Source organism: Thalia democratica, chromosome 8 (genome assembly GCF_965202585.1).
Source record: "Thalia democratica chromosome 8, ktThaDemo2.hap1.1, whole genome shotgun sequence".
NCBI classification, from domain to species: Eukaryota; Metazoa; Chordata; class Thaliacea; order Salpida; family Salpidae; genus Thalia; species Thalia democratica.
The window spans coordinates 3,413,840-3,428,426 of record NC_139172.1 but is presented as its reverse complement, the minus strand read 5'-3'; the positions used below and the strand labels follow the sequence as shown (position 1 = coordinate 3,428,426).

Sequence of the window (14,587 nt, the reverse complement as noted above, 5' to 3'; positions counted from 1 at the left end):
TACTTTTTTTATACCTTCAAAACTTTTCTAGTTACTTCATAAGCGTTGTAGAAGTAAATTACAGACATAAATTTGATTGTATAGTCAATCTACATATAAGTATGTAGATTTTCAAAGATATCTTCAAATACTTAAAATAAAAGCAAAAAATGTTTGTTGTGTAATAAGTTAAAATACTGATATGTGTTAGTCGAATTTGAAAATTTATAAGTTATTTTAAAATTGTTTTTTGTTTGCTGTAATACAGATTACTAACAGTCTGGCGTTTATTAATAGTAGTGTTTAAAAGTGAATTTTGTTATAACAACTATAAAAAATATTTTTTACTTTAAACATCTGAAATAAAATGAGTAAAACAACGAATAAATTGGAAATATAAAATAGCTTATAAAAGTCTTATGTACAAAATTTCAAAATAAAAAAATGAAAACTAAAAATACCAATTAAAATAAAAATAATTGTAGTACTTACATAGATTAATAAAGTAAGCATTTTTTTCAATAATTAAAAAAAAATTTAAACCAAAAAGACTCAAAGAAATTAAGTTTAGTATTTTTAGTAATTAAGCTTGTTCTTTGGAATTTAATAATTTTTATTAATTATTTATAAATTTTTAGATAAGCTTTTTTTAAAAACCGTTATAGTAGTTTAAGTTTTCACTTAGTTAAAAATATTTTTATTGTTTTTAGAAAAAACTTCTCACAACATTTTAGAATTCCTTTATAGTTAACATTTATAGTATAGTTTATCGTGTTGTACACTTCATCCTGTTATTTTAGGTCTGTAAGTAAAACTTACTTTTAACAAACTGTAATTTTTACTTGTTTTTATATATACTAACTCTAGTAGAAAGTTTATAAAAAACCTACAACTCTTTGGTAATTTTAATTTGAATATGATTTTAACAATAAAGGCTAAAAACACAATGAAAATTAAAAAATACATATTTATAACATCGAAAAATTTTTTAAGCACACTTTTTAAGCATGTGTTTATTAAATGAAATTTAGTTGTACGTTTTTATGATAGCTAAATGCTTAAATTACAGTTGGTTATGTTAAGTTTTTTAACAAACCAAAAAATTTTTAAACCAAAACAGCTTACTTTACATTATGATAACATTTTTGTATATTTTTTATTATTTGTAAAAAAGTTGAAGCTAAGTTTTTAAACATTGCACAAAAAAAAAGTTGTAGTTTTTAAGACCGCTATAACACTCTTTTAAAACTTCCGTTTTAAAAAAAGCTAATAAAACCAGTTAAGCAAACAATTATGTAGAACTTGATGTAAAAATTAATTCACAACTGTTGACATTTTTTAAATACAACAAGGTGTTTTTGTTTACTCAAAAAACAATTTTTTTAGGCAAGATAATAAATAAAACTTTAGTATAAGTAAAAGTTTAACAATAATATTTGCAAAAAAAAAATCAATTTTTAGGATTTTTATTCTGATTAAAACAGTTAGTGCTTTGTTTTAATTTTTAATATTTTATCTAGTTTTAAAAAGTACTATTAGCAAAAAATAAAATGTGTAACACACAAATAAAAGTTATGTTTATCAAGGAAAACATCTTTTCAAAACAAATGATTCTTTTATAAAAGTGCACAAAATTTTGTCAAGTAGTTACTTAAAATTTAGTACAGCCGTACTTTGTACAAACAGTATTTTATATTTTTATAATGCCAGTTGATATAAGACTGCTTAATCATATAAGCCGAACAAAACTAGAAAATTTTTTCATTACAATAGAGCAGCTAAGATTCATTTAGAAATTAGACAAGTTTTGTTAAAACTCAATACATACGGTTTCGCATTTTTAACTTTTAGTTAATAATTTAATATCAGTATTTCTATCAAATAGACACAATTGTATAAACACTTATTATGTAGCCTAAACGTGTTTTTTAAATAAAACATCTTTTAACTTTTAAAAATCTTTATTGTTTTAATACATGCATTATACTACTGACTAGCAAAACATTTTTATCAGAAAAGTAAACGTTTCTGTCAAAAGTGCATCTTAGTTTTCCAGCATACCATTAAAATTACATTAGTTTCTCGATAAAAGTTAAAAAAGCAACTAATTTAAAAAAAGTAGTGAAAAGGTAGGTTTTGTATAAATGAAAAGGTTAGGTATCCGTCTATTTTTAGGTTTTGGTCATTGTATTATTACTTTACTTTTACTTTAAGCTATGTAAATAAGCTAAGTAGTAAGAAGTAGACAGGAACATAAATCAAAACAGCTATTTGTTAAACAGGAGAAAAATAACTAAGTAAATAAAAACAAGTTTCAAAAACTTTTTTTTAAAAACGCCCTAGTGTTTATTTTCATCTAACTGGTTTACTTTGGTTGTAAAACTTTAGTTTAGAACTTATTTTTGTAGAAAACTAAGTGCACATTTTGTAAGAGAACCATTTAAAAATAGTTTTTCACTATCAAGGCAAGTAATTTTTTATTTGAACACAGTCAAATTTTAACTTAAAGACTAAATAGAAAAACGTATTTTTCAAAAAGTTTAGTGATTTAAAAAAAATGTTTAAGTTTTTAATAAAAAGTGTACAAGAGTTTGACTATTTGAAATTTATTTCTAAATTAGATTGTTTTTTTTTTCGTGTTTTTTTTAATGTTATTCTGTACGATTTGAAAGAAAGATATTGTAATACCTCTAATTATTAAATATTTTATTAATAAGTTTCATTTACAGTTTTTTTTGAATTTTTTATTGCTTACTTAGTGCTTATGTTTTTTTTTTGGTATTAAATGTATAATATCTATAATTTACAGATTCCTTCTAAAATCTTGAACTTAGTTGATAGTTGCTAAATTTTAAACTTAAAATTTTCATACTTTCAGGTTAATACAACAAATGAAAATTAAATGTTTTACGAATATGTGTAAGAATAATTTTCATTATGTAAAGTATTTCTTTAAAATTTAATTAATATGATTTAAATATTGTAAGTACTAAAGTTTATTACTTTTCTAGTCTGAATAAAATTATTAGTAAGATAGTAAAAATGAAGCAAGAGTTTACTGTATCGCTTTCTTTCTGTTGCATCATTTTCAGCATGAGTTTTTGCCTGACAGCATACAACAACGGTGATTGGGTTCACACCTGCATACCACTCAAAACAATTCTCATAAAAAGTTCTGAAGAACCTCAGTCAAAACAAACTATAAATTTAGTTAAAAGTAAACAACATGGCGTGTTGTCTGATCCACAACTTGCTAGTAAAGATTCAGGGTTTGGAGATTTTTCAAATGAAAATGTTTGTTTATTTCATAATTCTATCTAAAAAAGGTTTTATTAAAAAAATATTTTTAAAAATTGTTACAACTTAACTGGATACTTTCAAAGAATTGTGCGCAGTTTTTTACTTAGTGTTTAAAGTAAAGTTAAAAGTACAAAAAATAGTAATTCACTCTAGTTCATAAAATATTGTAATTTTCAATAAGTAACTATAAAATTAAAAACTAAATTTGAATTAAATATTAAAGTTTGTTTAAAATTGATCTGCTAATAAACCTACTTTTTAGAGCGCCAGTTTTCAAAAGAAACTAGAAAAATCGTCATTTTGTGCTTCGAAAGGTTTATTTAAACATTGTGTGTATGGAAACAGCTTTCTGGACCTCGGTAGTTATGAAGTTTGCATTTCTAATGCAGGTAATATCACTAAGTTTTAAAAATGGATAACAAATTTAGTTTAAAAAAATTTAAATTGATATGTGATACAGCTTGATTTATAAAAATAGTCTTTGAAGTCTTTACATAAAGTCTAGTTAAATTAGTTTTTCTTTTAAACTCATTTTAATACCTAAAACAAAACTTTGATAACAGGACCTTAGTATTAGAACTTAGAAGCATATATATTTGTCATTTTAAATAATAAAACTAGCTTCAACAAAAATATTTGAAAGTATTTGTTATTAAGACAAATTAATTAACATAAATTTATTTATTGAAATTTACTTATTATCCAGAAACTCAGCAAGACCTGACGTCGGAAGAAAAAGTAATAATTTATGGACTGTTTTTTTCAGTTCTATTTTCAATCGTTGCATTTATGTTATTAGTCTCAAAATTTGTTTTCAGTAAAACAAAACAATCTCGAGCTGATATCTTTATTAACTATACAACGGCTTCCTTGAATTTTACTTCAGGTTAGACTTATTAGTTTTATATTTAAATAGTGTCAGTAATACCTTCAACAAGCTTTGTAAACTTACTTATTATTTTATTTTAACTAGTAATATATTTGACTAAAGCTTTAAAAACATTCCAGAAAACCTACTTTTTATTAATAAATTCATATACAAGCAACTTTTTTCTGTATTAATAAAGAATATTGGAACAAGATAATTGTTACAGGAATGTTGTTGTTCGTATGTGTTTACACGACAATATCGAAAGCAATAGAGTTCACCGACAACAAGACAACTTTTTACAACTTCATTTTACATAAATTGTTTAAAGATTATGCTAACGTTGGATTAATAAAATGGCAAAACATAGATGATATACCAGGTAAAATAGTTTTTTGTTAGAAATTGATAACATTTTCAATCATTTTTAAGAAAAAGCTTTTAAGCTAAAGTTGATAAAGATGTTTTATTTATAAAGACCATAAGCATACAAAATTAAAAAATATATGACTGTAAAGCCTAAGGAAAAAATGCAATACGCAATAAATAATTTATATTTAATATTTAGTTTGCTTGCTCAAGAAATTTTAATTTAGTTTCATAGATTTTATTGAAAAGCAAACAAATCAGTTGTTGCGTTCTATATAAAACTTCATGTGTTTTATTACTCGCTGTAACCAACCAGAATTTTTGTACGTAGTCTTATTTTGTTTACTTAATAACTTTACTACTTTTGACTTCGTAAGTTTTATAGAGCGTATCAAGTTTTATATCAATAGTTTTAAGAGCTTCTACTCAGAATTTGAAGTGTTTTTATCAACCAATTTTTTAACTAAACTGACCCATTTACTAAGAAGCTTCAAATAATAAAAATAAATAGGACAAAATTTTAAAATCAAACTATTTAAAAAAAACAAGAATTTTTTGTTTCCAAATTGTACTTTTATTTTTAAAAATTATTTGCGTATGTTTGTTAAATAACAAAATACTTTTAAGAATTGTAGTATTTTGAGTATAATTACTTACATAATAAAAACAATTATTTAAATAAAAATTTACTAATTTATAAAATTTATCTCACACTTTAAATAAAAGTTAATTTACTATTACTGTTACTTAAGTGCAAAATTTGTTATATTAAGATGCTGAATCTTGGGGGAGAACAGTAGTGAGATCTATGGAAGCTTTCAGTCTCGGCAGTGCATTCTACATGGTGATTTTCTCCGCTGTCTTGGTGCTCATTTCGTGCGCCTGTTTGATTTACCGACCACAGAGAAGTCAGCACAAAATAAAAAACAGAAATATATTAGAAAAGTACAGGTAGAACGAAGTTGATTGCAAATGAGTTGTACAGTAGTCGGTTGTTTCAATATAGGGTAGATGTTGGATTGAATTGAACTGTATGTTTTATATATTATATATATATTATATATATATATATATATATCATTATACTTATTAATCCGTTTTATAAGTATAACAAGTTGTTAACTTTGGTATATAGACATACATTTTTATTTGAAACAAGTACATTTAGATAACCGAATAATCATATGTAGAAACTTAATTACTTTTAAGTTGGATTATCTAATAACTTTCAGCTTAATTAAAGTAGCTTCGTTGTTTTCTAACTAAAAAAAAAATTAACAAAAACTTATTTTTGTCATAACTTGTTAGATTTTTAAGCTAGTTTTGGTTTTAAATATTCCTGAAACTTTTAGCATATTTAGTGTGTTTTTTCTTATTTTCTCTTTTAAACTTATCATATTTATGCTTTAAGTTTAAAATTTTACTAAAATTAAGAATTTTTTTCATATATATAGTAGAAATGCTTAAATAGTACATAAGGTTACTTTTCAAGACAAGTTATTTTAATTTTTTGCAACTTTTATTTTTGTGTAATTCAGCTCTTTTTCTAATAAAAAGCTATTTTACTTTCATTTAAATATAAACTCTTGTGTTTTCCATTACTTCGAATCTATTTTTAAATTAAAACGCTACATAATATTTTATTTTTTTTATACACAAAAAATATTAGACTTAATTTTAAACGACAAACTTCTCAACACTTTATTGATAAAATTTAAAAACTTAACAATGAGTTTTACTAAACACTTTTGATAGACTTATATTACTTTATTTAGTAATACCTTTTCATATATTAAACTTACAAAATTGTCGTATAAAATATCAGATCTTTTGACTATATTTTTGAACACTAATTTACTTGTGGCGTTTAATAAACTAAACATACATATTTAAACAAAATAAGATAACGTTTATTATGCAGTAAATACTTTTTTTTTTTTAAAAGGTACTACTTTTGTTATCTTGTCTACGAGTATTAGGTGTTTTTTATGTTTTGTATTTTGTTCAGAAAAAGTTAAGTTAAAATAATTACATGAAAATTGTTTACTGTTTTATGTTTTTTGATAAAATTTAATTTAATAGTTTAATGAAATTTATAAAAAGATTAAATAAGTTTAAATAGCTTACGTTTTAGTATTGCGATGATAAAATATTTTAATGCAGCTTTTAAAATTTAAAAATAATGTTTTCGCATTTTAGAGCTAAAGATAACCTACATTATATAAGTATATATAAACATTTGGTGTATAAATTTTACTTAGAATATAATGTTTCTTTTATTTTTACAGTTTTAATTGTTAGTTTTTTTAATAACACAAAATTTATATTAGATTTTATTTTTACAGATTATTACAAAAAAAATAAATAAAATCCAAATCATTTCCTTATAGATATTTAAATTGAAGACTTTCTATTGTTTTATTTAAAGATAATTATAATAAAATTTATATTAGCACTTAAACTAGTTTCTTACATTTAATTTAATTTATTTCATAGTAATTTTTTCTAAATAAATTCAATCGAATACTAACGTAACAACAACTAGGAGTTATCGACGTACAACTCTCCTGCAGAAAAATCTAGTGCAAAACTTTTAAAGTTAAGCTTCCTTGTAACAATCGTCTCAAAATTTGTTCCTTTAAAAGTGATTTCAGTACAAAACAGTGCTTATTAGATAGTTGATTAGTTATTTGCACTTTTGTTTTTAAAGTTTTTTTTTTGTAATCTTTATAGTTCAACTGTTTTAAATTACGCGGCCCGAGTAGAAGTTTTTAGTAAAGTCTAGTTTTAAAACTTGTGATTTCTAAAAAGAATGTTTTAAAAGGTTAAAAAAATATCAAAAACTAAATCTTTTTTTTTTTTAACTTAAAGTACCGAGGCCAGGGGTCAGTAGCCTAAAGCAAAAGTTTTATACTTGTCTTATATAATAAAAATTAGTATAAATTTATTATATTAAAAGAAATAAAAATGTTAATAAAATTTTTATTAAACTAGCTGTAAGCATTGCTTACTTACAACAATACTTTTATAAAATATTTTGTAGAAAAGTATAAATAGAGTTAAAACTAAGCGTAACGAGTTTTAAATATCGAACAAAGTTAAGTTGTTTTATCTTAAAATATAAAGACTTTTCTCATTAAAATTTCTCATTTAGCTTTATGACTATAACAAAAGTTTTATGATAGCAGTTTCAGAAATATTTTCTTTTTGACTTAATAATGTTGCATAAAGTGTTTAACCTTCATTCAATTTGTAAAAATCCTCACAACTATTTTTAAGAGTTTCTTTTAGCAGTTTTGTCTACATAGGCTAACTTTTATGTGCAAAATCAAAATTACTTGAAAATTTTCATAATTATTTATTTAAAGATTTTAGTTGTTTTTTTGTCCATAATATTAAAATAGTATCTAATTATTTTTTTTTATTTTTTTTTATAATACTTTTTATGCGAGTGATTTTTATTCTTATTTGACTTATAATATTAGTTAGCTTGTGCTTCTTATAAAGTTTTTTTTTGTTTACTGTTTATGGTACGCAAAATTAAATCCTCAAAAAGTTTGGTCTATTAAGGACTTGGTGTACGAAAAAACTTTCGGTTCCTTAGTCATAATCTATGGATGCAGTTTAATGTCTTGTCCAAAACAGACGGACCTTTGTTTTTACTGGTTTTTTTTTATATATATTTTTATTGCTTCACTACTTGATCTTAAGTTTATTATTGGTTTTTTAAAACTGTAGAAAATTTTTAAATGCTACTAACTTATAAAATTTTATATGTTTTGAAGCTAATGCAGAACTTAAAAAGCATAACGATTGTATATTGTAAAACATGAGTCTAATATTAAAAAAAAACTTTGCTTTAGTTTTTGTAGTTTGAAAAAACTATCCGAATCCGGCCAGATCTAAAACTTTTGATCCAGTAGATCACTAGCCAGAAGGTTTTTGCTGCATGCTGCTTCATTGATTTTGATTTTTAAACTAAACTTTTTAAAATTTATCTTATTTTTCACATGTTCTAAGTTATATCAGCAAATACCTTGTCATTTTTTTTGGAAACTGGTTTTCTACCATCTAAATTTGATTCTAGTTTTCTTTAAAGCAAATATCTTTAAATGTTTATACTAAATATGAAATATCATGAAACTTACTTTAATTAAGGTTTAACATTAGAAGTTCTTAAATCACTACATTAAGCCTGTAGTGTAGAGAAATAAAATACAAAAAAAAAAGTTTATATAGATATGCAAGTAGATAAAAAATTAATACAAAAATTACCACGTTTTTTTGCTTCTTTTTACTACTTAATATATTAGAATTATCTAAAACTAAAAACAAGATTTTAAAAAGAAAAAGATAAACTGCTTTGCTGTTTTTATGGTTTGATAAGCACTGATCTAAATTACAAAGTTTTGCTCAACCGTAACTGGTTAATACGAAACTAAATTTACATATATAATCAAAGCTGAAAGTCAATTTTAGTAGTTTTATGGCTTTAACTTATGCAAATGCAAGTAAGCAAAGTGTAAAGATAATGTTAAACGGAAGTGTTATACTTTGTTATTTGTGAATATTCTACCGCCATAACAAATTATTTAAAAAAAAATTTTTACTGCGACTAGGTATCTGGATTCTGGACAAACAGTTTTTCGAGCACTTTTCGTTTTTATTCAGTAAACTTAATTACTTTTATTAACACTGATCTATATTACAGAGTTTTGCAAAACGAAAACTACTTATGATTTGCAAGAAACTAAAAATGCATTTACAAGTAAAAATTTTAAAAAGTAGATTTAGTTTTGCTGCTTCATTCAGGCAAGTAAGCTGATCGTTGTAAAAAATGATCTATTATTTTTTAAATAATTTTACCGCCATAACGAACGTTTTTTTGTTTAGTTAAAAAATATCATAAACCTGTCTTTGAAAATAAAATATTCTAAATATTGTTATGAAAATGTTTTACTTATTTCGAAAATACATTTAAACAGTAAGCAAAACATTACACACTACTTTAATCTTATATGAAAGTTTCGTTTTTATGATAATCCTTTAAGTAGTAAAGTCTAGCAAACATTTTTTTATTTATTTTAAAAGTCTGTTAAACTTAGACTAAATATAAAAACTAACAAAAATGCCTTTTAAAACAAAACTGTTACAACTTCACATCATTATAGTACTAATAAGACATAAACAATATTTTTTTTATGATTATTGTTTAGCTATATTTTATGTAAAGTCATAAGAATATCACAAAAGTTAATCAATGGTTTTTGTAAGCTGTATTTAGTTTAAATAAAACTTTGTAACTTAAAGTCTAAAGGTCTTCATTTAGAAATTACAACTTAAAAGATAAATCTTTTATATCCTTGGTCAAAAAATATTACCTAAATAAATTATAAATTATTGAATTGATATAAAACGTTATTAAAATATGTCAGTAGTTTTAAACTTTTGTTACAATAATTTAGTTCATAGTGGTTTATTGAACAAAAACGAAAAACTGCTCAAAATTTTTTGGTTCAAGGACCTGGATACGCAAAAAGACCTCTCGGTCATCTTGTAGCATACCCAACTTAATCAAAATTATAATGAGCTACAAATGAAAATAAATAAAAAAAAGTTATAGTCTAAATTCAAACTCTAAAAAAAATGTATGGAGAATAAGACTATTAAACGTTACAACGTTTAACATTTTCTAAAAGAAAAATATCAAAAATAAAAAATAATTTATATACACACATATATCTAACATTATATACACAAAAACTATATATTGAACTCTAGTCAGTAGTTGTATAGATCGAAAATGTTAAAACTTTTTTGGTAGTTATAAACTATATTATTTATGGAATAGATTTAAGATTTTTGTAATAGTTTTCTTTGTTTTTTGTTTTTAAGATAAGCATAACGGTTTTTTCTACTTCTTTCTACTATTTCAGTCCTGTATTCGAAAACTATTTTCAATGTTTTTTGTGATAGTTTAAAATAGTGAGTTTAGAAATGTGTTAAATAAACTTACCAGAAGTAGAGGTCCTAGTAGCTTTATTTACAGAAAAAGTTGTTAAATAAAAGAATGAAGAAATGTGAATGCACACAACTGATGTCAATGGATTGGTGTGGAGAAAGACCTTTTGGTTGGTCATCAAGCTGCGCACCATTTTCTTGTAATTAATACTTTGGGCTAACTTTAAAGTAATAATATATTACTTTTATTGAGAAGAGTGATAGTTTAAAATACTCTCTGAAATCAAAATTGTCTAGGAGTTGTTATGTTTTGTCAAAATTGTTAGGACACAATTACACTTAAAATGGTATATTTTAGTTTGTTTTATCTGCACATCCAATATTGTATAACTAAAAAACTTTAATAATACTTTTTTAATATTAATTTTTATTTATAAAATTAAATATTAATATAATTTTTTAATATTATTTTAAATATTAGTTATTTCTGTTTATTTACTTATTTTTATTTTTGAGTGTTTTCTAAATATGTTATAGCGATCAATAGTTTTGATAGACATTGGTTTGCTTTAAATTTACAATTGGCTGATTGTGAGTCACACTGGTGACAATGACCACACAATTTGATCCTTGATGTATTTTTGTTGCGGTGTGGAAAATACTTTCTTGGGATATGAGCTTCACAATTTTCCCACACTTTGTAATTTTTAGCATTGAAATTTTTAATCTTGTGAGTGTTAGTCAAATGACCTGTCACCAAGCAATTTTTTTCAGTTAAGGCCATAGGGGGGGGTAGGCCATGTTTTTTACAAGTTGATTTTATTTTATAGAGTTTTTACTAAGCTTCAAGTTGCTTTTTACTGTTTTTAAAAATTTAAATTAGTTTTTGAGATATGACCGGCCAAAGTCGGGCCGCATAACAGTTTCCTTATGGGAAAGGAAAAACTAAAACGGCGAAAAAAGACTAATACATTCAAAATCTATCTCCTCCTTCATTTTTTAAGCAATCTTCTTCAAACTTTCACAGTCTATTCTTTATACAATAACAAAAAAAACGTTATTTGTGACTTTAAAAAATTTCAAATAAAAATACCTTTTTTTTGAAAAAAAAAATTTTTTTGATAAAAAATCACTTTTTAATTTTATTTTTTGTCATAAAATTTTTATTTTTTAAAATTATTAAAATTCACAAATAACATTTTTTTCTCATAATGTAAGGAACATTTCCTGAAAATTTGAAGAAGATTGCTTGAAAAATGAAGGAGAAGATAGATTTTAAAGCCTGTTTTTAAAAACTTGAGAAAAACGGCTTTAAAGTTACCCTTTATATACCCTTTATTAAGACAACCCTTTATATAACCGGTCATAAAAAAAAAGTTACTTAATATTTTTAAAATCTAAAAAAAGCATCTGAAAGATTATGAAATTTACTATAATATAAGTCTATATGTTATTTTTGGTCAAAAAATGGCTTCTACCCCCCCCTATGGCCTTAAATGAATAGTTTTTTTCATTTTTATTTTTGGTTAGTTAATGTTAATTTTAAAGGGGCAGGTAAAATTACAGGCAATATAAAATTGCTTACTTGACTTACTTTACAAATATTTATTATTGTAAAAGTAAGATGAAGTCTGATGTTTTCTACCATAGAAAAAATATATCAACTGAAAAAAGTTTACTTGGTGACACTAATAATACTATTCACCTTTAGAAATGGTAAGCATCCTTTTTTAAGCCGTTACTGCCAATGTTGACCAAGGAAGCAATTGTCTACATTGGCTCCACACCGCCACCTCCTTTAGATTTTTATTTTTATGATCATTTACATTAGCATTTGATTTTTGCCCTTTCTACAACAGCAACCACAAAAATGCAACAAATAAGTCAAAAATAAATAAGAGTGGAGAATTTGTGATGTATAAGGGTAGCTGTTGTTTAAAATAATTGTGGTGAACATAAAAAAAAGTGCTAAATTAAACTTTAAGTTTAGTGCAGGGTTGCTTGACACTTAGCATAATGTAGAAAACTCAGGACAGTTTAAAATTTTTGAAAATATCAGGATGACCATGAAATATTTTTGAATCACATAAGATATGATCTCTAGACTTAATATTCTAATATGATAAAACTAGACTTAATGATGTTAATGTACTTGATTAAGTTCTTAAATGTATTCATTACAAAAAGTGTGATAAAAGTCTAAAAATTTAAAAAATAACGAAAATGATATTTTATGTTGAAAACCTGTTTAAATATGAGCTAGGTGTTTTTTGTATAAATTTGCACTTGGCCTTTTACTATTTAAATTTTAATATGTATATAAAGTACATAGTCATTTGACATGATTTTCATAAAATAAAATTTTCTTACCAGACCAGACAGTATCATACGCGGGGACAAATCTTTAGCATATCAGGGAAGTTAACTAATATGCCAAATAACTTGAAAGATCAGGCTTATTTTAAGGTATTAAAATGGTCTAAGAGGTTTACCAAGTTGGTGTTAAAGACTTTTACAAAAAAAAATGAATGTTTAAAGTATAGATAGGTTACAATGAGAGACTACTTTCTTAAGTAATAAGATTATACTGATAATTATTATACCTTGATCTAGAAGTAGTCCCTACAAAGTATATTAAGGGCATAGGGGGGGGGGTAAACACCCTTTTTTTGTTTTTTATCTTATTTTATATAGTTTTTACTAAGCTACAAGATGCTTTTTACAGATTAAAAAAAATCAAAATAGTTTTTGAGATATAGCCGGTCAAAGTCAGAGGCAACAATAGGAACCTTATGGGAGGCGCTAACTAAAAGGGCAAATAACTAGAAATCACTAGAAATCTATCTCCTCCTACGTTTTTTGGGATAACTACCTCAAATTTTCAGGAAATGTTCCTTGTAACATTTAGAAAATTCTGTCGGAACAGAATTTAAAAAAAATTAAAAAATTTAAATTTTTTAACAAAAAAACTAAAAAAAAACTATTTTTTTTGTATATTTTTTATATAAACTTTTATTTTCATTTTTTCAAAAACTCCCTTTGACAGAATTTTTTAAATATATCAAGGATCATTTCCTGAGAATTTGAGGTAGTTATCTCAAAAAACATAGGAGAAGATAGATTTTTAGTGAAATAGTCTATTTTTGCCGTTTTAGTTTGCGCCTCCTATAAGGAACCTATTGTTGCCTCCAACTTCGACCGGCTATATCTCAAAAATTATTTTGAATTTTTAAAATCTATAAAAAGCATTTTATAGCTTAGCAAAAACTATATAAAATAAGATCAAAAACAAAAAAAGGGTGTTTACCCCCCCCTATGCCCTTAATATACTTTGTAGGGACTACTTCTAGATCAAGGTATAGTAATTATCCCCCATATGCCCTTAATTGGGTTATGAATTCTGATGACATAATGACTGTAGCAAGTACTGATATATTTCAATTATCATTAGTTTAATAAAATTGTATATCTTTTATATTGGTACATTTACCAATTCTTTGATATAGTTACTTAAGAATTTTTAAATGATTAAATTGTTGATTAAACTTCCATTATAAAAATGAAAATATGTTAGCTATCTTTGTATTTATATTCTTCTTATAATATATTATTGTAGTAAACAATTTTAGTTTGTTGTTTTGCTGTTTCTTAACTAGGTTTTCATGCAATAGTCTATTATAGAAGTATAGGTATTTTATTCCGGTTACAAGAATAGTATATTTTTCTTAATTTTTGAGTTTTTAAGTTTTCTAGTGCTGCTGCTTTGAACCAGTAAAAAATGTTTATCTTACTTTTAATTTTGAAAAGTATTGAAACTTATATTCGAACTTAACTCTAAAGTAAAAATGGACCCAAAAACTTGTATGTTTAAAACCCTGGAAAAAATTCAGAAAATCTGTAGAAAATCTCTCAAAAACCAGTGGCAACCTTGTTAAACTCAGGATGACTCAGGACAAGTTTTTGACTTAAAGAGTGGCAGCCCACTGAAAAGAGGGATCAAGTAAATAAAGGGGACATTGACTTTTTTGGTATCTTGTCAAGTATTAAACAAAATTACAAATTAAAAATTTGAAATAAATATAACTTTGTGTTTTCAAAACTTGTTTTGCT

At 24.2% G+C, this 14,587-nt stretch overlaps 1 protein-coding gene across 1 annotated transcript; it reads left to right on the top strand.

The window, feature by feature from the left end:
- The first annotated feature begins 3,005 nt into the window (after positions 1–3,005).
- LOC145842707 (uncharacterized) lies at positions 3,006–5,679 on the top strand. Its single transcript, XM_082950185.1, has 5 exons — positions 3,006–3,273; positions 3,542–3,668; positions 3,986–4,165; positions 4,374–4,529; positions 5,290–5,679. Exons 1-5 carry the CDS (start codon positions 3,022–3,024, stop codon positions 5,469–5,471), a joined length of 897 nt encoding a protein of 298 aa, XP_082806311.1. The 5' UTR covers positions 3,006–3,021; the 3' UTR covers positions 5,472–5,679.
- The last annotated feature ends 8,908 nt before the right edge of the window (positions 5,680–14,587 follow it).